We start from the raw sequence: 27,299 nt of genomic DNA, 5'->3' as shown, positions 1-27,299 counted from the left end.
TGTCACCCATGCTGGGGACACTGCTAATTGGCCGTGTCGCCGTAGGGGAACTCTGTGCTCTCAGCATCAACTTCAATCTTCTCATCCTCTGAATCAGAAGGATCTGGAGAAACAGTTGACTCACTGCTGCCTATTTGTATTGTTCCACCTTCTGAGGACCTGCCACTGTTCCAGTGGATGCTTTACACATCTCTGTTCTCCTTCCAAGTTCTCAAGCTGTTGCTGACTTTAAACGTCTTCACGTTTCTAGATATGCGTCTGCTTAGATTTTTTGAGCAAGAGTCCTGCGTCTGGTACAGCCTCCTAGTGGAATGAGACGTGGAACGGCCTAAAGAGAGGCACAGATGAGCTCCCGGGTTCTTTCCTAGGTCCTTGGGCGTACATACGTGGGCGGGGCTCCTCGTCTTTACTGTGTTTCAGTGCCGGACGCTGGAAGTCGGGGGCACTGATGGCTGCAGCGCAGGAATCTGCTGGCAGGCAGAGTGGAGGCATGGCCACGTTCACACTCGCTCCTGACACCGGAAACCCTCGGGAGAGCTGGTGCTGCGCCATGATCCCTCACAGCCCATCCGTAGGCACCGCGCGCCCCTTCTCAATTAGACCAGAGGCGCCTTGGGGTGTAACGTCGCGCTCAGCTGCTGGACACGAGGCGGCGGGGACAGCAGGGGAGAAGCACTTACTCCCCCTCACCCAGCCCTCCAGGCTGCCGCTTGGTCCTCTGACACTTTCTAATATTTAACAGTTAATAACTCTGGGATATGAAACAGGATATGGCTATAGAGATTGTCAGGGTAAGGTGACAGTATGAAACCAAATCGTAGAACTTTTGCACCCCGAAAATATAATGAAAAACAACCAAAAAAGGGTAAAGTTATAGTAAAAATAATAACCAACAACCAGAGTGGAAAGAGTCACAATATTTGAAAAGTGAATAAAAAAAATGTCCATGTTGTCCTGCTCCTAAATGGTCCCCCACAAGCAGTGGAGTAGGAAAGAAAGGCAAAAACCAAAAATCGTTTAACATGTAAATTAGAGCCCTTTAACCCATGAATTGGAGAGAAGCAATCTAAAGATTGAGTCTGGGCGGGTCTGGTGGCGCAGCCCTTAAGTTCCCACGTTCTGCTTGGGCGGCTCCATGGTTCACTGGTTCACATCCCTGGTGTGGACATGGCACTGCTTGGTAAAGTCATGCTGTGGTAGGCTCCCACATATAAAATAGAGGAAGATGGGCACGGATATTAGCTCAAGGCCAGTCTTCCTCAGCAAGAAAAGGGCTCAGGGCTAATCTTCCTCAAAAAAAAAAAAAAAGTGAGTCTGTAACCAGAGGCAGAGATTTGAGAGATCCAGGCTAAATTGAAGCCCCTCCCTGCGACCTGAGCAGTTCACACATGCTTCCTGATTAACTTCCTGAACTACAGTATTGGATTACCTTAATACTTCTCCTTTATACCCAAATAGATACTCCACAGGCTGTCTGTTGGTGACAATTTTATTCTCTGAAATTCCTCTGTGTCTGTTCTTTCTTACTACTGAGTTAAGGTGGAAGGGATACAAGTGGAGTCATTATTCAAAGTGACATTGAAAATTTTCCTCTAGTTATAAAGTCAAGTAACACGATCCCATAGTAGGAATGAACCTGAGAAACTTCCAAGGGGCCGGCCATGTGGCCAAGACATTAAGTTCTCTGCTCCTCTTCAGCAGCGCAGGGTTCGATCCAGTCCGTCCACAGCACAGACCTACTCACCACTTATCAACCCATGCTGTGGCAGGCATCCCACATATAAAATAGAGGAAGATGGGCATGGATATTAGCTCAGGGCTAATTTTCCTCAAAAAAAAAATAGTAATTAAAAAAAATTTTTAATTAAAAAATAACTGACAACCTAGTTTTGAGAAAGAGTTAAAGCACCTTCAAACAGGAGAGATTTCCTGATTTGCCTTGCTTCTCCACACCCAGAATGGTAGGCTCTAAGCCTGCAAGTGTCCTACAGGATGTATTTATGCAAAGGGAGTGATTCAGGAGGCTCTGGCCATTGTGAGCAGCCTGGAGGCAAGAAACGCATGATGACCCTTTCTCTCCACATAGCTGTCCATTGCCCAAAGAGGGCACGTCTGGCCCAAAGCTGGGAGTGTTTCCCCTCTCTAAGATAGAAAAGCTAAGGAAATCAGCTTAAAGTTTTGGAGTCAGTTATTTCCAGGAAAGAAGCTCTTTGTAGCTCTGAAGTAGGTGGAACGCATCAGACTTTTGCCTAGAACAGAAAGAAGCCTGCTCTCCGGACTTGGTCTATGTCTTCGTCCCGTCTTGGCCAATAGGTGGCTCTCTTCCTCTGTAAATGTTTCAGTAGCCCCCAGAGTGAAATGAATCCTGCTTTCTAGTTCGTTTTAGCTACAGCTACTGTTACATCATTGTAACAGGGACATTCCCTAAGTTCTAAAATTTTCATTGGAAGGAAAAAAAATAGTCTCTTATATAGGACTTTCCGAAAAACCTAGAACTTTCACTCAAACTTTGCTTTTAATTGATGGCTTTGTACTTGTGAAAGGAAATTGGTGGCTGGAAACCGCAAAGGAACAGGAAACAGCTGTATGAATGGGTGCTGCAGGCGAAGGAGGAGTGAATGAGGCGAGCACGCGGGGAATTTCTACACTGGAGAGAGAGAGGAGACGATTGTGATATGGGAATAGAACAATTCGATTCAGTAAAGCATGAAGGGAAAGGCAAAGTGTGCCAGTATTAAAATGAGCAAATTAATACTACGGGTATCGACTAACTTCTCTTCCAGATACTTTTGCAAGCTGCCGTTTCCTAACTGAATATACAAATCAGACATCTTCAATGTGAGCAGTGACTCTATTTCAGTGTTCTCCAGAACACTTCCCAAATTTCCATTCTTCAGCCTGTCATGTTTTTGCAGGTGGGAGAGTTCACTACTCTGATATATATCCCTATGAAAAAATAAGAAAATAGTTATTATATTTAAGCCCTAACTCTGGGAAATAGCCTATTAAGTCTTTTAAGATGTTTTAGTGTGTTTAATACTTGCAATAACTCTAGGAATATTTTGACCTTATTTTACATTTAAGAAAACTGAGGCTCAGAGATGTTAAGTGAATTTCCCAGGGTCACACATAATTGCTGGCAGAATCAAGATTCAATACAGAATTCTATGTTGCATATTTTAAAATATACTTTGATCCCAAAATTAGACAGGTCTTACTCCCTTGTCTTTTTTTATTATTATTATTGGTGCTTGCTATTGTGGGGGTTTTTTTTTTTTTGCTGGTTTTCACCTATTCTTTTACCTTAGATATTGTGGAAGAGAAATTCCTTGATCCAGTTGCACTATTCCATCTTAGAAGGAATTGTCCAGACTACTATGTTCATTGCAATTTAGCTGTCTGTGCATCCCCAAAAGCCTGTGATTTTTATGAAACTGATGATCTATATTGTAAATGAAATATAAATTTAGTCAAGAAGAATGCAAATAATGTTAAAGAATAGAAGAATTCTTGGCATAGCTATCTATTGTAGAAAATGAAGTGAGGTTATAGCAGTAATACTAAAAACAGTGTGATAAAGGGAGAAATTAGGTACACAGATTATTAAAGCACATAATTGTTACCAATTTTGTTTCCCCCAGTTAAACCACAATCAGCCCTTTCTTCCACAAAGGGTCCTTTTCTCTTTGGTGTCATGGATTTGCAGTGAAACCAAAGCTAAGCATTCAACACACAAGCTTTTATACAATGGCAAAAGGATGGAGAAGTGAGAACTGTGTTCACAAACCAGCATCTCAGCTCCTGGGGTGATTAAGCAGATGTTATAAGGGGTCAAGGTAATGAAGGGGATGAATATTCATAGTTATTTGGGGAACTGGGAAGGCTTTTTGGGGGAACAAGGGTGCCACCTCTTTTCCTTCCTTATTTGGCTATATCCTGCTGTTGTCATGGCAGTTGTAAACTGTCATGGCGCTGTTGGGTGTGTTACATAGCACAGTAATGTATTACAATAAGCATATAATGAGCTGCAGGGTCTATGTCAGGCCAAGTCAGACTGCCATGTTGCCTTCAGCTGGTTTTAACTGGTTTCGACTATATGTCCCTGCCATCTCTTCCTTCCTCTCTTTGTGGTTTCCTGTAAGCTAAAGAGAATGTGTTAGGCTTGTTTTGAGCAGAGTTGTGGATAGTCTATGAAGCCAAGGTCTGGGGTAACATAATCTCTGAAATTATATTATCTGTATTAATTAGACTTAAGATAAAGGATATACTGATGTTAATGTGGTGGAAATTTTTTTTCGATAAATGGTTCTAGTATGATTAGTTAGCAATCTAGGAAGAAATCAATGTAAAATCTCATCTCATGCCATAGATGATAATAAAATCTTGATGGAATGAAGAATTGACAGTAATATTAGATTTTTAAAAAGAGAGAGGAGGCCCAGGATAACATTGGAAGACCATGAGAAATAGCTAACCTAAAAAGGGAAATGTTCGTTATTTTTGAATATATACAAATTTCTACCTTCTTGATATAAAATGGGGTATAGCTACAGAGACTTTTCTGGCAAAGTGACTGAATAGAGCCTGATCTCAGGATTTCCTCACCCAGAAACCAACAAAATAAGGAAAATTAAGTAAAATATAGAAAATACATAAGCAGTCATCAAAGAATAGAAGAGGAATAATATTTTGAAAGATATTAAGACATCAATTAGGGAGGAGCTGTGTGGTAGTTAATTTTATGTGTCAACTTGGCTAGGCCACGGTATCCAGATATTTGCTCAAACATTATTCTAGATGTTTCTGTGAAGGTATCTTTTACATGAGATTATGGGCATTTAACATTTAAATCAGTAGACTTTGAGTAAAGCAGATTACCGTCCATAATATGGGTGGGCCATGTCCAATCATTTGAAGGCCTTAATAGAAACAGACTGACCCTTTGGAGAATAAGAAGATATCAGGGAAAGGAAACCTCCCCCGTCCCCTCTTTGTTATTCTGGCTGGTCAAATAATTAAAATGATGTACAACAGATTAACAGGAGAAAATCAAATTTAATATGTAAGCATGGGGAATTCACAGAATCGTGAAAAATTCCAAACACAGTCAGGCAAAATGAGGTATGTATGTCATTCTGGCCTAAGGAGAAGGGAGGAGTGTGTCTAGGACTTCAAAGACAAAGGAGACAATTTACAAGGAGAAAAAAAGTTAATGTTTGGTAAACAAATGTTTCCTAGGCCTTCCAGAAACAATGGGATACACAGAGGACGTTGATCAAACAGGCCTTGCTAGGTTCCGCCCTGTCTACCACACTTAGTTCATGTTATACTATAGTTCTCTATAGTGACAGCTCCTTCCTTGAACAGATCCTTTATCTAAATTCTTTATAGACAGTTAGGGGGAAGGTCAGAGGTTCTTCCTGAGTCTTTTGGGCCTTGATTGTTTTTAGCTTGAAATAATCTCCATGCCAGAGTGTACATCTTGGGGCAACTCATGGTGAATCCATACAAAGGAATTCTGCCAGCAAACTGCCTCTGGAATCAAACAGCAACTCTCCCTAGGGTCTCTAGCCTGCTGGCCTACTCTGTAGATTTTGGACTTGCCAGGCCTCCATAATCACCTAAGCCAATTCCTTAAAATAAATCTTTCCCCATGTTTGTATACATCCTGTTGGTTCTGTTTCTGGAAAACCCTGACTAATACAGGCCAGGAAGCCACATGTTTCCAAACCTTGTCCATCTCCTAAATTTTTCCATCATCCCCTCCTCCAGAGGGGAGGACAAGACAGCAAAGGACAAAAGCCTGTTGAAATTTAACTAAGGTACTGTCCAACCCCAAGTTGGAGAGCAGCAAATCCAAATGTCAAGTGTGTAACCTAATCCAAATGTCAAGCGTGTAACCTAAGGAAAAGATTCGAGACCTCTCCATGGTTGCAGGACCACCTGCTACCTTAGCAATTCACACACACTTCCTGGTGAACTGCGTCAATGAAAATATCGTGCTGATTGCAGAAATTGCACCAAAATTGATGCATTTGAATAAATAAAATGTCACTAGTTCTCAGGTAATAATGATACTATTCATTCACATTCCTTAGCTTATATCAGACTTCTCTCTTTTGCTACCTAGACAGAGTTTTTACTACTGAGTGAAAGAGATGTGAACACCGTTATTCAAAGTGGAAATGAGAATATTTTCTTACTTAATAATAGTTGAAGTCTGATACTAGGAATAAATGTGTGAAGCTAAACTTGTACTGTTGAGGGTTGTTTAATGCACTATTAAATGTGAGATTTCCCTGCTTACCATTGAGTTCCATGCCCAGATTGGCAGCTCCATCTGCCAGTCTCCCAAAGTATGTGGAAGGGGTGATTCATAGGGAGGATCTGGTCTCCACAGTAGATTGTAGGCAGGCAACATGTTTTTCTCTGTCCTTATGGCTGCCCCATCCCAAAGAGTCCATACCCTGCCTGAAGCTGGAGACTCGGAGACTCTTTCTCTTTGTGATAGACAAAGGATGAGGAAACAGGATCATGACAGCATTAGAATCTATTGTTGCCAAGAAGTAGCCCTTTTGAAGCATGAAAGCACATCCCCAAGAAGCGGTAAGATCTGCCTAGATCACAAGCCTGCCCTCCAGTTCTTGGTCTCTGTCCTCGTTACACTTGGCCACCAGGGGCCGTCTTCCCTGAGAGGACATATGTCCAAGCAGAATGGAATTTCGATGAAAATTTCTTTATTGAGAGTTATGGGTGATTTTGTGAGTTTTGTATGCTAGATTTCTGTTATAATTGTTAAGTCTGCTTTTACTCCCAAATTATACACAGCTCTCTCTCGCTCCATGTTCATGTTGTATTTTCAGCTGATTTTGACCAATTTTTTTCCTTTGTCCTAAGTATTGAAAAAGCGATTGCCTGATCCAGTTTCCCATTTTCATTTTTGAAGGAAGTCTGTCAGTTTTTATGTCCATGGTAATTTGGTTATCTTGGGCTCCACATATGATTGTGAGAGTCATAAAATTAGAAAAATTACCAAGGAGTAATATAAAAGAATTCTTACCATATTTAGCTCTACCAGAAAATGAAATGTGCTACAAAGTTGCTGTAGTAAACCAGTGTCACAATGATGTAAGTTAAGAAACTAATTAATAAAGCCAGTAATGCCAGGAATCATTATATTATCAGTAGTAATTAGATATTTAAAGGATCCAATTAGTTATCTATTTCTGCCTAATAAATTAACAAAAACTGAGTAGCTTACTGATAGACAAAGTAGTATTAGCTAAGGTAAGATAAATTATCTTTTTAAGTAATTAAATGTCTTGTTTTAAAATAAATAGAATATTAAACATTTATATGATTTGCAAGTACATCACTTACATGAAATCATTCAGAAAAAAAATACAAAGCAAAAAAGGAAAAACCATGCACAGAAAAACTAACCCACATTCTTTTCCAGACTCCACACTATTTGCTTCTCCATCTCAGAGTCACTAACTTCTCTTCTCTTATTTATGCTTCTATCTGCTCCCTTATGGTTTATGCTTATTAATTCCACCAAACCAACTCTCATTAAGGTCACTAATGCCATCGATTTTCCTGATGTAGTGGACACTTTCAATGTACATCTTCCATGAATCCACTGATGTTATTCTAAGCACATTTATTTTCTTAAATAACCCTTATCACCTTTCTGTCTTGTTATCTTAATGTATGGCCATTCTACCTCTGTTTCCTTTGTGGCTCTTCTCTCCCCTTCCTTTAAATGTCCTCAGAATCAAGTTCAAGTCTTTTTCTCACTCTATACTGTCTCCCCACATGACCACCTCCATTTCTGGTTTTCAGTAGCCAGCGAACTGTAGAGGATATCTACTACTTTTATTTCCTCTCATTCTTCACTCTAGCTCCTGGTGAGAGAGTCCATTTGTTTTTCCTTCATCTCATAATAGCATTTAACATAACTGATATTAGTTATGATTATTGTTTTTAGGCTTCTTTCCCTAAAAACTCAAAGATACAAGAAAGGAGGAACTGTATTTGTTTTGTTCACCTTGTAGGGGAGGAAGAACCATTCCTCTACCCTCTATGTTCTTCTGGCTGTTCTAAGAATTAAATTGACGTGAGACAGAATAACAGGAGAAAATCAAACAAAATGTAATTACATGTATACATGAGAGAAACCCAGGAAAACTGAGTAACTTGCCGAAATGGCCAAAGTCACCGCCTTAAATGCCATCTTCAGCTAAAAACAAAGGAGGATGTTAGGGGTAGTGATTTAAGACTTGAAAGGGGAGGAAGTCAATTCACATGCAGATGGAAAAGCAAATGTTTGATAAACAAATGTTGACATGCCATGAAAAGATAATGAGAGATGGAGAGGACTTTGATTAAATGGCCCTTGCTAGGTTCCTCTCTCTCAAACACGCCTAGTTTATATCATACTATAGCTATCTTATGGTGTTAGCTCCCTCCTGGAATAGGCCTTCTATCTTAAGTTCTTTTAGGCAGTTAGAGGGAAGGTCAAAGTTTCTTCCTAGTCCTTTGTTCTTAAAAAGTAATCTAGCCAAAGAAACACATTCTGGGGTGGCAAATTCTGATCCCCCACAACATCTATGTCCTGAGGGCAACACACAGCCTAGCTTACAGAAAGTCATTTGCTATGGATAAACTGAATATAACATGATGGGTAAATGAATAGTGCCATCCATTCTTTAATCAGGGTGTACAATCAGGCTTGGTGTTTCTTTTTAAAGAATATGTCTTCTATAGTAAAAGTTTAATAAACAAAACAAAATAATTTGACTAAATATAAAAACATATTTTATTATATTACCACAATGTAAAGGTGTACATGATGTTATATGAACAAACCTAATTTAAATCTTATAAATAAATATTTAAATAGATAAGTAAATAGATCAGCATGGTCATCTGTAAGCAACTAGTGCCTGCAGAGTTGAACATGATGTTGCTTAGTATTCCAGAAACATTTGGCAAATTGATTCAATTCAGGTTATGCTTACAGCAGAAATGAGAGTCCTTGACATGGCAGAGCAAGTGGAAGTGTGATGTTATCAGTCAGTGAGAAGCATTTCCATGTTGAACCAGGTGTCATTTCTTCCTCCTTAACTTTGCGGCAAGTTTGTGGATGAAGAGAAGCATCTCATGATTTCTGCTCTGACGATCTCCCAGGCACAAGGGCTGTATTTCTTCTCTTGCAGATAGAGAGCGATTCTTTGGAAGTATCTCCTCACAGCCAGCAGGGAGTCCTCGTTCATCAGGGGCGTCTCTTCCACCCCCACCTCCTGGCTCAGACAGGCTTCCAGCTCAGTCAGCTGCTGATAGAGTCCAGTGTAGAGCTTGTCTAGGAGGCTCTCGTCCCAGGCAGCAGACGAGCCGTCTGTGCTGAAGAGGTGGAAGATCTGTTGGATCGTCTCATGGACCGCGGAGATGGCTTGAGCCTTCCGGAACTGGTTGCCGTCAAACACCTCCTGGGGGAATCCAAAGTCATTTCTGTCCTTCAGGCAGGAGAAGGGGGAGATTCTCCTCATTTGTCCCAGGAGCATCAAGACCCTTGTGTTGCCCAGGCTATGGGTGTGAGGCAGGTCACATCCCAGAGAGCAGCTGGAGTGGCAGCTGAGCACCACCAGGGCCATCAGTAAGGAAAAGAGTAGGGCCATTGGGGATCTTGCAGATGCTGCTGGCCTGGCTCAGGTGGGTGACCTGTGACCCTGGTGTAAGGTTCTCTGAAGACCTTCCTCTGTGCATGTGTCTAAAATAGGGAGCTGGTTTCCATTTTCTGAATGTTGTCTCTTCCTTTCTACTTCTGTTTTTGCTTTTCATTTTGCACTCTCCAAATGGGTGAGAGCAGCATTTCTCAACTATTTTTTTTCATTACTGTCCCCTGCCCCCAGAGTCTTTTTAGATGTTTTGCTAATTAAACCTCCCAAGAAAACTTAGTAATATAGATATATACCGTGTACATATTTATGTACTATATTTATATCTGTACTTTATACATTAAAAAAAGTGTAAAGCTTACTCTTTTATTCAGTGCAAGGTTAGGTGTGACTAAATAAAAATTTTAAGCTACAAAAGTTAAATTTGAAAGCTATTGACACATCTTTATAACTAAATTTGCTGAGTGACTTATAATTTATTTACTTATATAAATTGTAATACACAAAATTACATATGCAAATTAGCAATTTCTAAAAATGCATAGTAATAATTTCAATGTAATGAAATATTTAAAATCATTCAAATCTGCTAAAAACAATTGAAAAATTGAATTCTTTCCTTTTTTTTTTCTTTTAAGATTGGCACCTGAGCTAACATCTGTTGCCCAATCTTCTTTTTTTGTTTTGCTTTATTTAGTTTTCTTATTCTCCCCAAATCCCCCTGGTACATAACTGTAAGTCCTTCTGGCTCTGCTATGTGGGATGCTGCCTCAGCATGGCTTGATGAATGTTGGTAGGTTTGTGCCCAGGATCCAAACTGGCAAAAGCCTGGACCACTGAAGTGCAGCATGTGAACTTAACCACTCAGCCACACGGCCAGCCCCTGAATTATTTTCTTAATGTTAATTTTCAGTGTGCTGAATTTTAATTTTGTGTTATATGAGAAAATAATCTTTAACTTCTCTAGCTACCAGGTATTCATCAAACTATTGTCAGCATTTTTTTCTGTTTAGCACTAGACATAATTATTGATGTGTTGAGTAACTTTAGTAGAATTAAATCAGAAAATATACCCTATTTGTATTTAATTTCCAAAGCCCACATCACATTCAGAAATGCTGAGTGTCAAATGAGCAACGTCCACAAGAAAGCCATTGGCAGCCATAAGTATGCAGAAGCGACCTCTCACAATATGACTTTGAGATCCAGGAAACAATGGAGAGAAAGTTCTTCAATCACAGTCAGCTAAAAGCCATAGGTTTGTAGCACTGATCTTGCATACGTGTTGTATATCTTCCATGAATCCAGTGTCAATGTTTCTTGTGTGATACACAAGAAAACCCATTGAGAGAAAATAAATACTAAGGAATAAGGTTTTGTTAGACAAGCTTGAGTTTTAAAGTGCCACAAATCATTGCAATGTCTGAGATTTGTTCACACCTCTGTGAAATAAATTTTGACATCCTTGGAAGCAATTGTAACAAATGTTCCATCTGGGGGGGGTTGTTGATAATGGGAGACTATGCAAATATAGGGGCAGGGAGTATATAGAAAATCTCTATACCTTCTGCTCAATTTTGCTGTGAACCCAACTGCTCTTTTTAAAAAAGTATATTTTTAAAAATATATAAAAGCTAAAGAAACAGGCTCTTCCAGTATTAGAGTCAGTTCTTTCTAAGAAATAGCCTTTTTTAGCTCTGGAGAAAAACCTCCTGCCAGGGCACAAACTTCTACATAGAACAGAAGCCAGATCTCCAGACTTGGTTGCTGTCTTTGTCCATCCTGGACAGTGGGTGACACTCTTCCTTTACAAATATTTTAATAGTCCACAGAGTAAAATGGACCCTGCTTTCTAGTTCCTTTTTGCTACAGCTACTGTTACATCATTGCAACAGGGACATCCCCTCATTTCCAAAAATAGTCACCAGAAGAAGAAGAAAAAAAGACCTCCCATATGGGAATTTCTGAAAAACCTAGAACTTTCACACAACTTTTGCTTTCAACTGGTGACTTTGGACTCAAGTAAAATTGACAGGCAGAAACCACAAGAGAACAGGAAGCACTGGTATGAATGCGCAGAACAGGTTAATGAGGAGTGAATGAGGAGAGCATGCTGGGGATTTCAACACTGGGGAGACGGGAGTGAAAGAATGGGAGGCCGACAAGAAGAGAGGAAGGGGGAAATGTGCCAGGTATCAGCATCAGTAAAGAAATATCTTATATATATTTCAATATGTTATATAGTATAATACATGCTATCATATATTATCTACTACATAATTATTCAAATAAATACACTTTTTCAACTTCTGCTTAGGAGACTAATCTCCATACCAGATATTTACAAGCCACCAATATCTGGTGGAATATAAAGTCAGAGAGGAAGCAAGAGAGAAGATGAAGTCTTGACATATGAATCTCTATACACAAAATATATATGTTTTATAATAAAAGAAAGGGCAATGTAAAAAGGGGAAAATTAAGTAACCATATTAGTAAATTGGCATAGTAATATGTCCTAGGTGTCAGAAGCTAAAATTTCCTCTTGTGGCCTTGCTTTTTTCTCCTCTCTTGTCTTAGGGTTTCCCTAGAGATTTCTTCTTAAATAAAGTCTGACTTTTGCAGTTCCTTCAATTGTAATCTCTGGTTATTATTCTGGAATCCTATTGAGGTGGTGGAGGTATGGGGGAGGGAAAGTGTTCTAGAACCCTATGATTATGTCTCAGTCTTTCAGAAAGTCCATGCCCCTGGGCTGTGACCTTCACAAGTGCTTCTCAGATTTTTACCACCCTGTTAGGTGAAATAGGAAAGTTAGAGGGGTTTGGAGTTAGCTATTTCCCTTCTCCTGGGTGGATTAGGCTCTGGTAAAATAGTTTCCCTTGAGAGCAGGCCTTTGTTATGAGTGTTTCAAAATGATCTGAGAGTATTTCAAGAAGATTTCTTTTTCCCTTCCTCTGCCAGAAGCAGTAAGAGATTTTTCTCTGATCTTCACAGTGAGAATCTAGTGAGGCTCCTGAAGGTAAAACTCACAAATGTGCGGGGACCCCCAAAGAGTGGACATCTTACAGTTTTTAATCTCAAGCTCATCCATATGGACCCTTCAGTAATTCTTGAATTACAGGTTAAGTGTTCCTACCAACACTAGCTTCAGCTGTGGTTTCTGCTCCAGGTAAGCCATGATCTCTGCATCCTCCTCTCTCTGCAGTTAGAAGGGCGGCAGCTTGCACTGTGACTTCAATTCTCTGATGGATCTAAGGAGAGTTGTTGTTTTCAGTTTGTTTTGCATGTTTGTTGCTGTTGCTAAGAGCTCTGGAATGATAACTTCCAAGCTGGTTACCTGTGAATGGGAAACCAGCAGTTCCCGCAATTCATGAATACATACACAACATCATTACAGGTATCTCTCAAGGAATGATACCCCGGAGATACTCATTTAAGAACAGCATCTGAACACAATTTAACTTGATGCACTCTAAGACTAAAGCAGAAATAAGAGTCTTAAAAATGACTAAACATGTGGGACTGTGATTTAGTATAATTGTTGAAGAGAATCATTTCCAGGTTCCTTACCATACTTCTTCATCTTTCTTGCAATTTTGAATATGAAGAGTGATCACGTGATTTCTAGCTTCCAAGGCACAGTCACACTATTTGCTTCTCTTTCAGATTGAGATGGATTCCCTGGAAGTACCTCTTCTCCTCTAGTGTAAGCTTCTTGCTTCTCAGAAGAGTGTCTTTGGTTTTACCTGTTTTCTGTGCTAAGCAGGTGTCCAGGTCTTCCAGCTGCCGATGGAGTCCAGTGCAGAGTTCGTCCAGGAGGGTCGTGTTCCAGGCAGAAGAGGAGCGCTCTGTGTGGAAGAGGGTGGAGATCTGCTGGAGCACATCCTGGCGGACAGAGAAACCCTGGGCCTTCTGGAACTGGCTGCCATCCACCATCTCCCAGAGATGTCCTTCAGTCAAGAGAAATGAGAGATCCTCCTCATTTGTCTCAGAAGCATCTGGCCTTCCTTTGAGCCAGTCCATGGCTCTGAGGCAGGTCACAGCCCAGAGATCAGATGGTGATTCAGCTAACCAGAGGAGGCCATCAGAGGGGTGGGCACTGGGGACCTTGGGGATGCTTGTGGCCTGGATGAGGTGTGTGTCTGTGTGAGTCTTGACCCCCTGGTTTCTCTGAAGTCCTTTCTTTACATGTCTCTTAAATATAAAAGATAGTAATTTTCATTTTCTGAATGTTCCTGTACACTTTTTATTCTTTTTATTTGCTTTCCTTTATGTGTGTACCAAATAGATTAGAATAGACTAGAAGACATCAATTATTTAAATTGTTCTTTTCATTTTTTCTATTTAAGTTTAATTTGCCAAAAAAACTTCAGATGTTTCAATGTAAATGGATTCAAAACTTTCGAATGAGAAAAGACTTTTTGTTAAAGTCAAAGTATGCAAATATTGTTCTCCTTGCTAAGAACAAAATTTCACCTCTGCTTCTGGACTCTGTTTTGCCCTCTTTATTTTGCATGTCAGCAAAGCTGCCTCATTCTTCTGGATTTGTCCTCTTAAGAAAGGATTTATTAGACCTGTTTGACAATAACACCTTTAGGAGAAAGGTCTATATCTTGTTCACAATTTTATCATTAGCCAGAGTTCATATTAATTACTCAAGACATAATAATTATGTTGTTTTCCTCCCAGTACATATTTATATATCCTAGTTGTAAGTCCTTCTAGTTTTTCCATGTGGGATGCCACCACAGCATGGCTTGATGAGCAGTGTGTAGGTCTGCACCCAGGATCTGAACCGGCAAACCCTGGGCTGCCAAAGCAGAGTGCGTGAACTTAGCCGCTACACCAGCTGGCCTGCCCCCAAGACATAATTATTAATGAGTAATATTCTCAGATTTTGTGTACAAGAGAAGACTTTCAAGTATGGCCATGTGGCAGTGCTCCCTAGGACCTCTTGACCAGAAATGTAACTGGCACTTTCCACACTTTCAACATTTTCCTGTTAATGACTCTTCAGGTTGTTTCCAAAATTATTGGTTGGTTTCTTAACTTTTTTAGGTGTGCATGGGTGTTTCAGTTCTAATTACAAGACCTACAACATGTTTATCCTTCCCCAGGCACCATCTCACCCTACCAATTAGCACGTGTTTTTCTGACCCTCTGGCTCAATGTGCACACAGCCACATATCTTCCAATTTAACTCTGGATACCTCACTGTTTAATGAGCTTCCAGGAGCTAGCTCATCAGACTTTCACATTTTATCATATCTTTATTGGAGGGTGATTGCTTTTGTCCCCAGAACAATTTACTGCCCAAGACCCCAGAGTAAATATTTCTGTGACAACGCCTCTTCTTTTTCTCAGGTACTCTGGTGCCAAATATTTCCACAGTTTCCAGATGACACATGCCAAATGTTATGCACTATATGTGTGTGGAGGGGGCATGGGTTTAGGTAAATTATCCATTTTGTTTTGTTTTGTTTTCACCTTAAATAGCAAAAGGAGTTTTATTTTGCTAAACGTTGATTTTTACGTGGAGTTCAATTTATTAAACTGTTGAACACCTATTATGCCCTAAGTGTCTGAGCTGTCCACAGGGGAGTCATTGATGATTGACCTCCTGTTAAAAGCTTATATTGAAGTGTTAATAACCCTCCCTAGATAGTTCACTCTGTACATTTCAATAGAGCTTGTTGGTTCCACATTCTCCCTTTCACGGTGAAGATGTAGGACAGTAAGGGCGTCATATGATGCTGCAGAAAACTAGCCTTCTTGGCTTTACTAGTTTCAGAATCCTTAACATTTTATATTTTCATTTTAATTTAGTATTTTTCTGGGCAAGGATTGTCTTGCTGTTTCTGAATTACTTTCTATTTCGTCTTGAGGTTAGTACCAAAATAGAGAAATAAAAATGGAAACGTAAGGGCCTGTACCATTATTTTCCATCATTTTCAGTACATCATTTTTTCTTTCTTTCTCCACTTAACTTTCTTAGAAATCTGTCCCTGCATTTGGATGCACTGAGGCAAAAGGAGAATACATGTAGGTCTGAATAGGATGAAAGAAATAGAGTGAATCCCCAGGTAAGAAAAATGGCAATGGGAGTTCTTCTCTTCTCTAATCACCGTTCCACCACTCCAGTGTGGTTTCTGCTCATTAATTCCACCAAACCAGCTCTCACTAAGGTCAGTTCCATCTGTTTCCCCGTGTAGCAGATGATTTCAATTCACGGAGCAGCTGACTGACGTTCAACATAGTACTAATCAAAGCAATGATAAATTATCGTGAATAATTAAATATGTCATGATTTAAAGTAAATAAAATATTAAACATATTAGCATGATTTGTCAATACATCAAATCCATGAATCTATCCAGAGACAAAAATATTTCAAAAAAGGGAACACTCGGCAGAAAAAATTCACCTTCTTTTCCAATTCCCACTCTATTTCTCTCTTGCCTTATAGAAGGCAAATCTCCCAAAACTAGTTTCTATACACAGTCACTAACTGCTCTTCTTCACCCTTCCTTCTACTCCAATAATGGACTCTAGTGATTAATTCTACCACACCAGCTCTCACCAAGGTCACCAAAGCCATCTGTTTTCCCAGTGTGATGGGCAGTTTCCATCCACATTTTGAAATGATGCAATTCGTCAAAGCAGTTTTAGTCTTTTAAATAGAATCTAATCACCATTCTCTCCCATCCTATTAACTTATGGCCAATCCACCTGCTTCTTTTGTGGCTTTTTCCCGCCTTTACCAGTCAAAGGTCCTAGGAATCAATTTTATGTCCTTTTCTCATTCTATCCTCTCTTCCCACGTGACCACTTCTGTTCCTAGGCTTTCAGTTCACAGAATTGCTTGTAAATTGCAGACTCAAATATCCACTTTCCAAAGGATATCTGCACTTGGGTGTCTATGAGTCAAATGTAGACAATACCTGCTGATTTGTTTTGATTTCCTGACATGCCTGCTCCAGCTTACACTGAGAGAATCCCATTTTTTCCATCTTCTTATTATATCATTTAGCATAACTAATGTTAATTAAGTATGATTACTGTTTTCAGGTTGGTTTCTCAACAAAAATCAAAGATACCGGAAAACAGGATTGGATTTGTTGTGTTCACCTCTATATCGTGAGGACAACATATAACCTGGCTTAGAGGAAATCTATTTTTACTTCTAACTTGAAAAACATTATAATGAGTAATTGAATTGTACCATGAATTCTTTAATCTGGTTACAATCAGACGTAGCGTTTCTTTATTAAATAAAAACAAATACAAGTAATTTTCTATAGAAACAATTTAATGAACAAAGAAAGTAATAAATTGACTAAATATAAAGACTGTATTTTTTTCTCTTAAACATGATTTAAAAGTGCACATAATATCATATGAATAACATTAATTGAAATCTTATAAGTAAATAAATAGGTAGATAAATAAATGTTTGGACAGATGGATCAGCATGGTCATCTGTAAGCGACTAGTGCCTACAGAGTTGAACATGATGTTGCTTAATATTCCTGAAAACTTTTGACAAATTAATTCAATTCAGGTCATGATTACAGCAGACATGAGAGTCTTTGACATGGCAGAGCAAGTGGAAGTGTGATATTATCAGTCGATGAGAAGCATTTCCATGTTGAACCAGGTGTCATTTCTTCCTCCTTAACTCTGCGGCAAGTTTGTGGATGAAGAGAAGGATCTCATGATTTCTGCTCTGACGACCTCCCAGGCACAAGGGCTGTATTTCTTCTCTTGCAGATAGAGAGCGATTCTTTGGAAGTATCTCCTCACAGCCAGCAGGGAGTCCTCGTTCATCAGGGGCGTCTCTTCCACCCCCACCTCCTGGCTCAGACAGGCTTCCAGCTCAGTCAGCTGCTGATAGAGTCCAGTGTAGAGCTTGTCTAGGAGGCTCTCGTCCCAGGCAGCAGACGAGCCGTCTGTGCTGAAGAGGTGGAAGATCTGTTGGATCGTCTCATGGACCGCGGAGATGGCTTGAGCCTTCCGGAACTGGTTGCCGTCAAACACCTCCTGGGGGAATCCAAAGTCATTTCTGTCCTTCAGGCAGGAGAAGGGGGAGATTCTCCTCATTTGTCCCAGGAGCATCAAGACCCTTGTGTTGCCCAGGCTATGGGTGTGAGGCAGGTCACATCCCAGAGAGCAGCTGGAGTGGCAGCTGAGCACCACCAGGGCCATCAGTAAGGAAACAGGCAGAGCCATTGGGGATCTTGCAGATGCTGCTGGCCTGGCTGGGGTGGGTAACCTGTGAGCCTTGGTCTCTGGGTTTTCTGAAGACCTTCCTTTGTGCATGTGTCTTAAATAGGCTCACATTATTTTCCATTTTCTGAATATTCTCTTATTTTCTACTTCTGTTTTTACTTTTCATTTTGTGTTCTCCAAACGGGTGACAGTGTTTCTCAACTCTTTTTTTTTTTTTCATGATTGCCTCCCTCTCCGCTGCCCTCAGAGCCTTTTTAGATATTTTTTCCTTATTGGACCTGATAAAATTTTGATAACCCAGATATACTGTTTATCTATTTATGTACCTTATTTATGTCTCCACTTGATACATAGAAAAAGAAAGTTCAAAGCTTACACTTTTTATTCAATACAGGATTCAGAATGACTAAAAAAATTAAGGTTTAAGTTAAGTTTAAAAGCTATTGACAGTTAGGGACCAGCTCCATGGCTGAGTGGTTAAAGTTCCATGCACTACATGTGGGTTCGGAACCCAAGTGTGGACCTGCTACATTCGTCAGCCATGCTATGGAGGCATCCCACATACAAAACATAGAGGAAGATTGGCACAGACGTTAGCTCAGGGTTAATCTTCCTCCAGTGAAACAAAAGAGGAGGATTGGCAATGGATGTCAGCTCAGGGAGAATCCTTCTGACCAAAAAAAAAAAAAGCTATTTAGAGTTAATTTAACTTTATATGTAAGTTTGCAAAGTGACATTTAATGTAATATATTTACTTATATAAATATTAATGTATCCAATTGCGTATTCAAATAAAAATTTATATAAATACTTTATAATAATACCAATGTATTATTGTAAAACTGCTAAAAGCCATTGAAAAAATAAATTACTTTCTTTTTTTCCTTAAGATTGGCGCCTGAGCTAACATCTGTTGCCAATCTTCTTTTTGTTTTCTTCTTCTCCCCAAACCCCCCCCAGTACATAGTTGTGTATTCTAGTTGTAGGTCCTTCTAGTTCTGCTATGTGGGGTGCTGCCTCAGCATCGCCTGATGAGCAACGCCAGGTCCGTGGCCAGGATCCAAACCAGCAAAACCCTGGGCTGCAGAAGTGGAGTGCGAGAACTTAACACTCAGCCATGGGGACTGCCCCGATAAATTACTTTCTTAACGTGTATTTTAGGCAAACTTTTAACTTTGTTTCATATCAGAAAATAATTTTTAACTTTACTAATTGCTAGATATTCATCTAGATATTGTCAACCTTTTTTTTAGTACTTGACATAATTATTCATGTGTTGAATAACTTTAGTAGAATTAAATCATAAAATATAAACTATTTGCATTTAATTCTCAACATCCACATCAAACTGAGGCTCAAACACAAGCAACATCCACAGGATAGTCAATGGCAGCTCATAAGTAAGAAGGCCACCTCTCACGATCTGACTTTAAGATCAAGCAAATGATGGAAGAAAGTTCTCCAATGAGCCATCAAATCACCATAGTTTTAGCACTGATCCTGCATACAGTTTTATCTTCCACGAGCTAAGTGTTAGTGCTTCCTGTCTGATACACACACACAAAAAAAACATAAAAGAGAAAAATGAATACTAAGGAATAAGATTTTGTTGCATAGGGTTGAGCTTTGGAGCGCCACAAAGCATCATAATACCTAAGATTTCTTCACACCCTTAAGAACTGATTTTTGTACCTTGGGGAGCGATATCATCCAGGATGACAATGCATGATTTAGACAATATTCTCGGTTTGAATCTTTCTTTATATTTTTGCATTCAATTTCATATTTCACAAAGGACTTTCAGAGGTTCCAATCCATGTCTACTCTTTTCAAACAAAAGGAAACAATCTTTGTAATAAATTTGGAATTGGATCAGTATTATTATCAGGTAAAGAATTAACTTTCAGCTCTGATCCTGAACTCTTTTTAGGGAGTTATGTTCCTCTGCCCTCTACATTCTTACTCTTTAAATGGTAGGTGTGAGACCACCTTCAGCAAATCAGCTCATTAGTAACTGGACTCTGTGTTATTCACTGCTCTATCCTTGGCACCAGGTCCAGTGTAATTACTCAATAAATAACCTTCACTAAAGAAATTTCTGAGATTTCCTCTTCCTACTGGGAGGCGTTCATGAATGACCAAGGTATTCTCCGTCATCATGGCCACATTGGCTAGGATTATAACAGACAATGGCTGACATTGTCTACTCTTACTGGTGACAATAATGCCTACTGAATTTATTACTAAAAACACTAGGATTCTACTTCCTTCAAGGTGCATGTGGCTCTGTGGATTCAATTTGCAAGAGTAACACAATTTTGAGCCTCTGCCTAGGACTATATTAAACTCACAAGTACGGTCTCCTTTCTATTTTGCCCTCTACTTTGTCATAATAGAAAACAACTAGCCTGGTGTCATACACAGAGTGACATATCTAAACTCAAACTCTCTCTGATTCACACAGCTCACAGCACCTAGAGAATTTACCACATTACTTTTTGGTGGCTCATTACTGAAGTGGTAATTACCTACCTCCATCCTGAGATTCTTTGGAGACTCTTCACAAAGAAGGATGAGTGATCATTTGCATCTTGTTATCTCCATCCATTTCCATGGGCTAGTGGGCTCAATTTCAGTTTGGTTTCCAAAATTTGACATTTAATAATTACAGTGCCAATTCAGGTTGAGAACCAACAGTCCAGATTCTGAGACCGTGGTCTGCTGTATTTGCCTGCTAACCTGCTCATTCTTCTTTATACTAAGCATGGCTGTTTTCTGTCTTCTAGACGCCAGGCATGTAGGCTCGAATGTCCTGCTATGGTCTGAATACTTGCATCCCCAGAAAATTCATGGAAAAATTCTAACCTCAAAGTGATGGTATTAGGTGGTAGGGTCTTGATTAGGGCGTGAAGGGGGAGCCCTCATACATGGAATTAGTGTTCTAATAAAACAGGCCTGAGATAGATCCCTCCATCTTCTGCAATATGAGAATATAAGAAGTCAGCAGTGTGGGACCCAGAAGCGGGCTCTCACCAGAACCAGACCATGGTGACACCCTGATCTTGGATTTCCAGCCTCTAGAAGTGTGAGCAATAAATTTTGGTTCTTTACAAGCTACCCAGTCTATGCTTTTTTTTTAAAGTAGACCAAATGGACTAAGACCTGACCTGACCTCTTATCTCCTTAGACTACCTCCCTGGAGTCTGTAAACTACCTGTGGGCGGAGCAATCATCTTACCCAACCTTGCTTCCTAGGCATCTAGTCCAGTCCCTACCATTTCAGGAGTTCAATACTATACATGAACAGAATAATCATGGTAAGAACAGAAGAAAGCGTAATACCAATACATACTAGATAGCTATAATTTGAGAGGACAGTAGCTCTAACAATACTTTCTAAATTCTTTACGGTTCTACAAGAGAAGTTATAACTTAATCTTGTGTGATGTATTAAAAAAAAAACTGTTTAGGGGGCTGGCCCAGGGGTGTAGTGGTTAAGTCCCACACTCTGCTTTGGTGGCCCAGGGTTCACGGGTTTGGAACACCCAGTGCAGACCTAGCACCACTCATCAAGCCACACTGTGGAGGCATCCCATGTAAAATAGAGGAAGATTGGCACAGATGTTAGCTCAGTGACAATCTTCCTCAAGCATAAAGGGGAAGATTGGCAACAGATGTTAGCTCAGGGCCAATCTTCCTCACACACAAAAAAGATACAAATAAAACACTCTTTGGTTGCAGGGATCTTTTCTTCAGGTTTGCATTTTCAATATTTAGAATACCAGCATGAGAATCCCAGGCCTGGTCATGAATGGAAGACTCACTCTCCACTTTTATTTCTGTGATCCTCAACACCTGCAAGGAGCTATCTGGTCACACTTTCCTTGTCTCCCCAGGTAATAAGGAAACAACTTGTGATGTCTCCATACTAGTGGCTGCTTTCCAACTTTAACCTCTGCCTTTGGGAGTCAACTTGAATGCTTCTTTCAAAGGGTCAATGATGCTGTAAACTCTTACGAGTGACATCTGCATCATCTCCCTGGGTTTAAATTGTGGAATCAGATTTTGGGTCAGTATTTTTTTACATAAGGTGTGTGCAGCAAACACATTGGTTATTTTCTTTCCCCTAAAACATCAGTATAAATGGTGCAAAAACCAAGAGTAGCCTCATTCACTGAGCTTGTCTCCTCTTCCATTAGTCACCTGATTGGAGTCTATTTCCCAACTTCTTTGCACTTAGGCATCCCATGAAAAGAAATTCAGGCCAAACTAATGTGAGCAGAAGTGATATTTCCCTGTTTGGTCCTGGCCCTTGAAAACATCCCATGTGATCCACTTGGCTTTTGCTCTTTACAACTGAGTGAAATAGACTCAAGTACCACAGACAGATTTGGAGTCACCAGTTAAACATATCTAAGCCACAAAATAGAGGGTGCTATGTCCCTGAATCACAGTTTGGAGAAGAGCCAACAAGAAGATTCAACTGGGCCAGCAATGGTGGCCTAGTGTTTAAGTTCAGCAAGCTCTGCTTTGGTGGCCCAGGTTTGGTTCCTGGGTGCAAACCCACACCACTCATCTGTTAGTGGCCATGCTGCAATGGCAGCTCACATACAAAAAGAGGAAGCTTGGCTGGCAGTGGATGTTAGCTCAGGGTGAATCTTCCTCAGCAAAAAAAAAAAAGAGAGAGAAGGATTGATCAGAAATGGCTGCATTGGGCTCTTATACACAGGAAAGATAAATTTCTATTATGATCAAATTACAATTTTCTGTTTATCTGTTACAGCAGCTACCATTAACTTAACTGACAAATATCTCTAACAATAAACTATCCTGAAGAATCTTTCCATAAAAAAATAAATTTCACCCTTTGGGAACAGCAAATACCCTCCAGATCTTAAATTTAAAAATGTTCATAAAATTATTTAAGAAAATAGACCATATCCTTCTCTCTAAAGAAATATTTGTGAGCTCATAACGCACAAGATATTTTAAAAATATTCTCATGATTTTGGCTTCAGGCATTTTTCAACTGGTGCAGAAACATGAGTCAAGATTGCTTTTGGGGGGCTTAGCAAACAGTAAGGTAATTGATTAGGGAGAATCATGAGTATAACTTTGCTCTTTATCTGCTGACTTTTCTTCGAGGATCGTTACATGATGGAAAGGCACCTTTTCATTTCCACTCTGACAATCTCCCAGGCACAGAGGGTGAATTTCTTTTCCTTCAGAAAGCGATAGATTCTTTGGAAGTATTTCCGGACAATAATTCCAAGAGAGGGGCAAGCCAGATTTTCTCCTTCCATCTGCTCCAGGCGTTCCAGGCCATGATCAAGCCTAGACAGTAGTTGTTCAAGGAGGGTGTTCTTCCACGCAGCATGGCTGTCCTTTGTGTTGAAGAGGTTGATGATCTGCCGGAGCATCTCATGGTGGAAACAGGCGTCTTCTGTCCTCTGCATTTCGGGGATATTCTCTCTTCCCCAAGGAAATTTGAAGTCAGTTCTGTCTTTCAGGCATGACTGAGATGGGATACGTTCCAGTTGTCTCAACAGCATGAAGATTTCCTGCTTTTCTAGGCTATGGATCCAGGGCAAGTCCCCGTCAAGAGAGCAGGCGGGGAGGGAGCAGAGCATCACTCCTGCCACTAGCAAATGGATCTGGGCCATTGAGAATTCCTGTGATTCACTACACGGCCGCCAGGGGGCGCGCAGGGGGCCTTTCCTGACGCCGGGCGCTCAGAGGCGCGGACTTGGTCGGTTTCAGTCGTTCGGGCCGCTGGAGGGGGTGTGGTCGCAGCCTTGGGAGCCAACTTTGTGCCTCTTTAATAGTGCACGAGACACCTTCCTCTCCGCGGCCCTACTGCTGCGCGGAGAGCTTGGCCGCGGCCTCGCCGGGGACGCGTTTCTCAGGGAGAGAGCACAGAACCCGGCACTTTCTGCACTTGCCCCTGAGTTTTGCGCTTTCCTTTCGCACAGAAACTTCAGCGAGGCTGTTTTTACACCGAATCGGTTTCCCGAGGGTCTGAGGCCGGGATCCGAGTGTGTTGAGTGGTTTTTACAGATTCGGGAGCGTTTGTGGGCGAGATGCGGCGACAGATGCGGAGAAAGGGGACGGCGGGGACGTGGGCCGCGAGCGGACGGTGTTGGGGACCCGCGGGGGTGAGTCGGGCGCGGCGCCCCTGGGTCCGAGGCGGGGAAGGTGCCCCCCACGTGCTCGGGGACTTTCCTAGTGACTTTCCAGCGTGACAGCGGGAAGGTGGAGGAGGACAGTACTGAGAAACTGAAAACCTGGAATATTGAAACTGCTTTTTATTAAGCAGCTTTTGATATTAAAATATTTTAATATTAAATATAAATAAAAATTTAAAATATTTTTAACATTAAAACTATTAAAACAGTATTTTATTAAACTTTAACTTTATTTAAACTATATTTTATTTATACCTAAAGAAGAATTTAATATAATAATACTTTCCTAGCTTTAATGGAAGCAAACTCAGGTATTTTCAAGATTACTTCTTTACTTGTTTTCAAATGAGAGGACTGACGTGCTTGACAATTTCTCGGGCCTCCGTGACAATCTTAAATAATTTTTATTTACTTTCACGTTGCTGAAACGACTTTCACAGGACCCCGCCTTGACTGTATTTTTTGAAAGAAAGTTAATGTTCTGTACAAGGTGTTGAGGACATTTAGCAGGTCAGGTCATTTAATTTTCTTTGGTATCAATTATACAGACTGAATGGAATTTGCCTAAATTTCCTTTGCACGGAGTCCCCTTCTTTTGTAAGACTCTCAGGGCCCTGCAAGTGCAGGGCCATTTCTTGTCTTTATTTAAAATTTTGATATTTTGTTCATCATGGACATTTTGGCATTAATTTTCAGTTTTTAATTTTGGATTAATATATCACTTATCTTGATTACTTAGATTTGGCGCCTCCTTAAATTCCGTGTTTGCGGGAGGTGCTCCCTCACTTTAGCTGAATACTAACCCAGGAGATAGCTTGTGAATTAGTGTTGTGAGCTTCCCTGGCTGGAAATGTAGAACTGTCCCATTTCTCCTCACCCTCTCCCCCATATTTTTTTTTAACCATTTCCTGGGTCTCTATAACTTTTTCTTTTACCTGTGTCATAAAAAGTATCGCCAGAGGTGGTCTGAAAGGAGCTGAGGCTGAGGGAGGGGACTATTTGGCTCATTTCTACTGGTCGCAGAGCAGCCATATTGGGTCAGACAACTCTCCTCCGGGCTGGTTCTCTGCGGAGAGCCTCAGGTGTGCAGTCAGGTTGCTCTCCTTCAAGTGCCAGGCGCTGATCCCAGGGTGGAGACGGGCTCTGCTCCTTCACTGTCCTACAGACGGTCCCCTCTCTGGGAGTTTATTTCGTGAACCTCAACATGAGCCCTAAGAGTGTCAGGGGAGCTGCCATCAATGCTTCTCTGACTTACCTGCACATGGACTCTACAGATTATCGTATGTTATATTAATACCAATAAATAAATGAAAAGCAATAGGATATATTGGGAGTATGTGAGGAAACGATTTGGTGTAAACCTAATTCAGCCTGATCTTGTTTTTCCAAATGGGCCTGACGTGTCCTGTTGAGCATGCATTGTAAATCTGCTTTAAACATTTGCTATGCCCCAAAGACAAAAACGATGCCCCTAAAGATAGGGATGTCCCCCATATTGGCATTTCCTTTAGGATAGAATCTCTCCCTAAAAACTAAGGATTAATTACCGACCTGCTGCGCTCACATTGTGACACTGACCTGCTGACCCCTGACCTGTGGTGCCAGCTAAGCATCTCATGACAGTAGTAACAGAGATATTCCTGTCATGTGTGATGTATGCTCTTTGTTCCAAGATGGTATGTTACCACTCTGTACACCCCACTTGTTTGGTGCCCTTCCTTCCTTCCTTCGGGAAGGAAAGAAGGCCCAGGGTTATAGTCCTCAAATATGGCTCATAATAACCTCACCCCAATTTTGATTTATAAATTGAGTATGGATTATTTGTGTCCACAGTTCTTGGCATAGCCATGGCAGGATTTCAGAGAAACCTATGAGACAAGACTTAGAATCTACACTGAACCAGCGTTCACTACCAATAGAGGCCTATTGAGCCACCCAGATCACTGCATTCTTCAGGTGACCCTGGTGAGTTCTCCTGACACATAGATCTCCTTATTTTAAGTTGATGGTCCAGAGTTTATATGAGCTGTCTTAAGACTAGGTGTCTCAAGAGGGTACTGGTACATTTCCTAGGTAAGAGGAATCAAGGGGGAATTCCTAGGAAAAAGAAACCTGGGGGGAGTTTCCTAGGCCAGGGGAAGCTAGGGGGAACTTTGGAGTGAATGGGGCAGGTTGGCCTTTTTTAATTTGGAAAAATCATGTTTATAGCATCTGAACAAACTGTTCGATAGAGAAATTAGAGTCTGAACCTATTCCACTCTGAAGAGAAGGGACACCAGCTCCTCCCAGCTGTAAGGTGTTCTCAGGCGACTGAGAACCTTGTGGGAATGTCCAGCCCACTACATTGTCCCTAGATATTGTTCAGACTTTATAGTAAAATGACGCTAAAAGAAAAATAGGAAATCAAGCTTCTAAAAGCCAACCAGTTCCCAAATGGGCAGCCTCCCATCAGAACTCCGGCTGGCTTCATGCTGAAACTTGCAAGTGCTTAACGAAATGGGGATAACTGTAAATGGCAGGCAAAATAACTCAGGATAATTTAAAATTACAGGAGCCACTGTGGGGCTCCTTTTCTAAGATCCAGGTAATAGGGACATTTTTAAAGCTTACTAACTTCCAGCATAATTGCTCAAACTAAAGGTTCTGGAAGCTGTAAATATGTACAAAGAATAGCAAAAATAATCTTACCAAGCTTCTCTTGTGTCCTGAGGGCTTAGCTTAATAATTGTCAGGCTGGGGTCCTAAAATATTTGGTCAGACAAAAATGTGGTTGTACCCCATTTTGTGTTCAGAGATGATCAGACAGAAATGTGAATTGTACTCCATACTCAGCTAAGGGTTCCGCCATACTGCCTCCAGCCTCAGGATAATTACGTTGGCCATTAGAAGGAAGTTATGATTCAATAAGATTACTTAAGAAGTGCATTTAAAAGCAAAGACTTCAAAATTCCAAAATAACCTTATTGAAAGTTTTGTGGCAAAAAGCTAATAGGAAATTGTTATAAAAGGTATCTAAAGGAAAATATATTAGGCCTTGGTTTTACAGACACCCCTGATAATCTACTCTCAGAGTTAATGAGCCTCTGAGAGACCTTCTGGGAAGCTGCTATGTTAAAGATTACCAGAATTGTTCAATACCACCAGGTAGTTACTGTTTGTCCCGGCTGAAACATGGCAAGATATTCGAAAGGATTTAGCAGCTTAC

The 27,299-nt window shown here is 40.5% G+C and overlaps 3 protein-coding genes across 3 annotated transcripts; all 3 read right to left on the bottom strand.

The window, feature by feature from the left end:
* Nucleotides 1-8,976: 8,976 nt before the first annotated feature.
* LOC100053210 (interferon alpha-2-like) lies at nucleotides 8,977-10,054 on the bottom strand. The gene has a single exon (XM_005605032.3). It carries the CDS (start codon nucleotides 9,678-9,680, stop codon nucleotides 9,126-9,128), a length of 555 nt encoding a protein of 184 aa, XP_005605089.1. The 5' UTR covers nucleotides 9,681-10,054; the 3' UTR covers nucleotides 8,977-9,125.
* Nucleotides 10,055-17,354: 7,300 nt separating this feature from the next.
* Nucleotides 17,355-17,909, bottom strand: IFNA1 (interferon, alpha 1). Its single transcript, NM_001099441.1, is given in 1 exon segment — nucleotides 17,355-17,909. A coding segment is annotated over 1 exon segment (555 nt).
* Nucleotides 17,910-23,059: 5,150 nt separating this feature from the next.
* Nucleotides 23,060-23,703, bottom strand: IFND2 (interferon-delta 2). The gene is given in 1 exon segment (NM_001143796.1): nucleotides 23,060-23,703. A coding segment is annotated over 1 exon segment (513 nt). The 5' UTR covers nucleotides 23,573-23,703.
* Between the last annotated feature and the right edge of the window lie 3,596 nt (nucleotides 23,704-27,299).

Source organism: Equus caballus, chromosome 23, assembly GCF_041296265.1.
Source record: "Equus caballus isolate H_3958 breed thoroughbred chromosome 23, TB-T2T, whole genome shotgun sequence".
In the NCBI taxonomy this organism is placed as follows: domain Eukaryota; kingdom Metazoa; phylum Chordata; class Mammalia; order Perissodactyla; family Equidae; genus Equus; species Equus caballus.
The sequence above is the reverse complement of the archived record's forward strand: the minus strand, read 5'-3'. Positions and strand labels throughout refer to the sequence as shown.

Excerpts from the sequence above, each read along its gene's own strand:
- LOC100053210 (XM_005605032.3), bottom strand. The coding sequence starts at position 9,680 with ATGGCCCTACTCTTTTCCTTACTGATGGCCCTGGTGGTGCTCAGCTGC.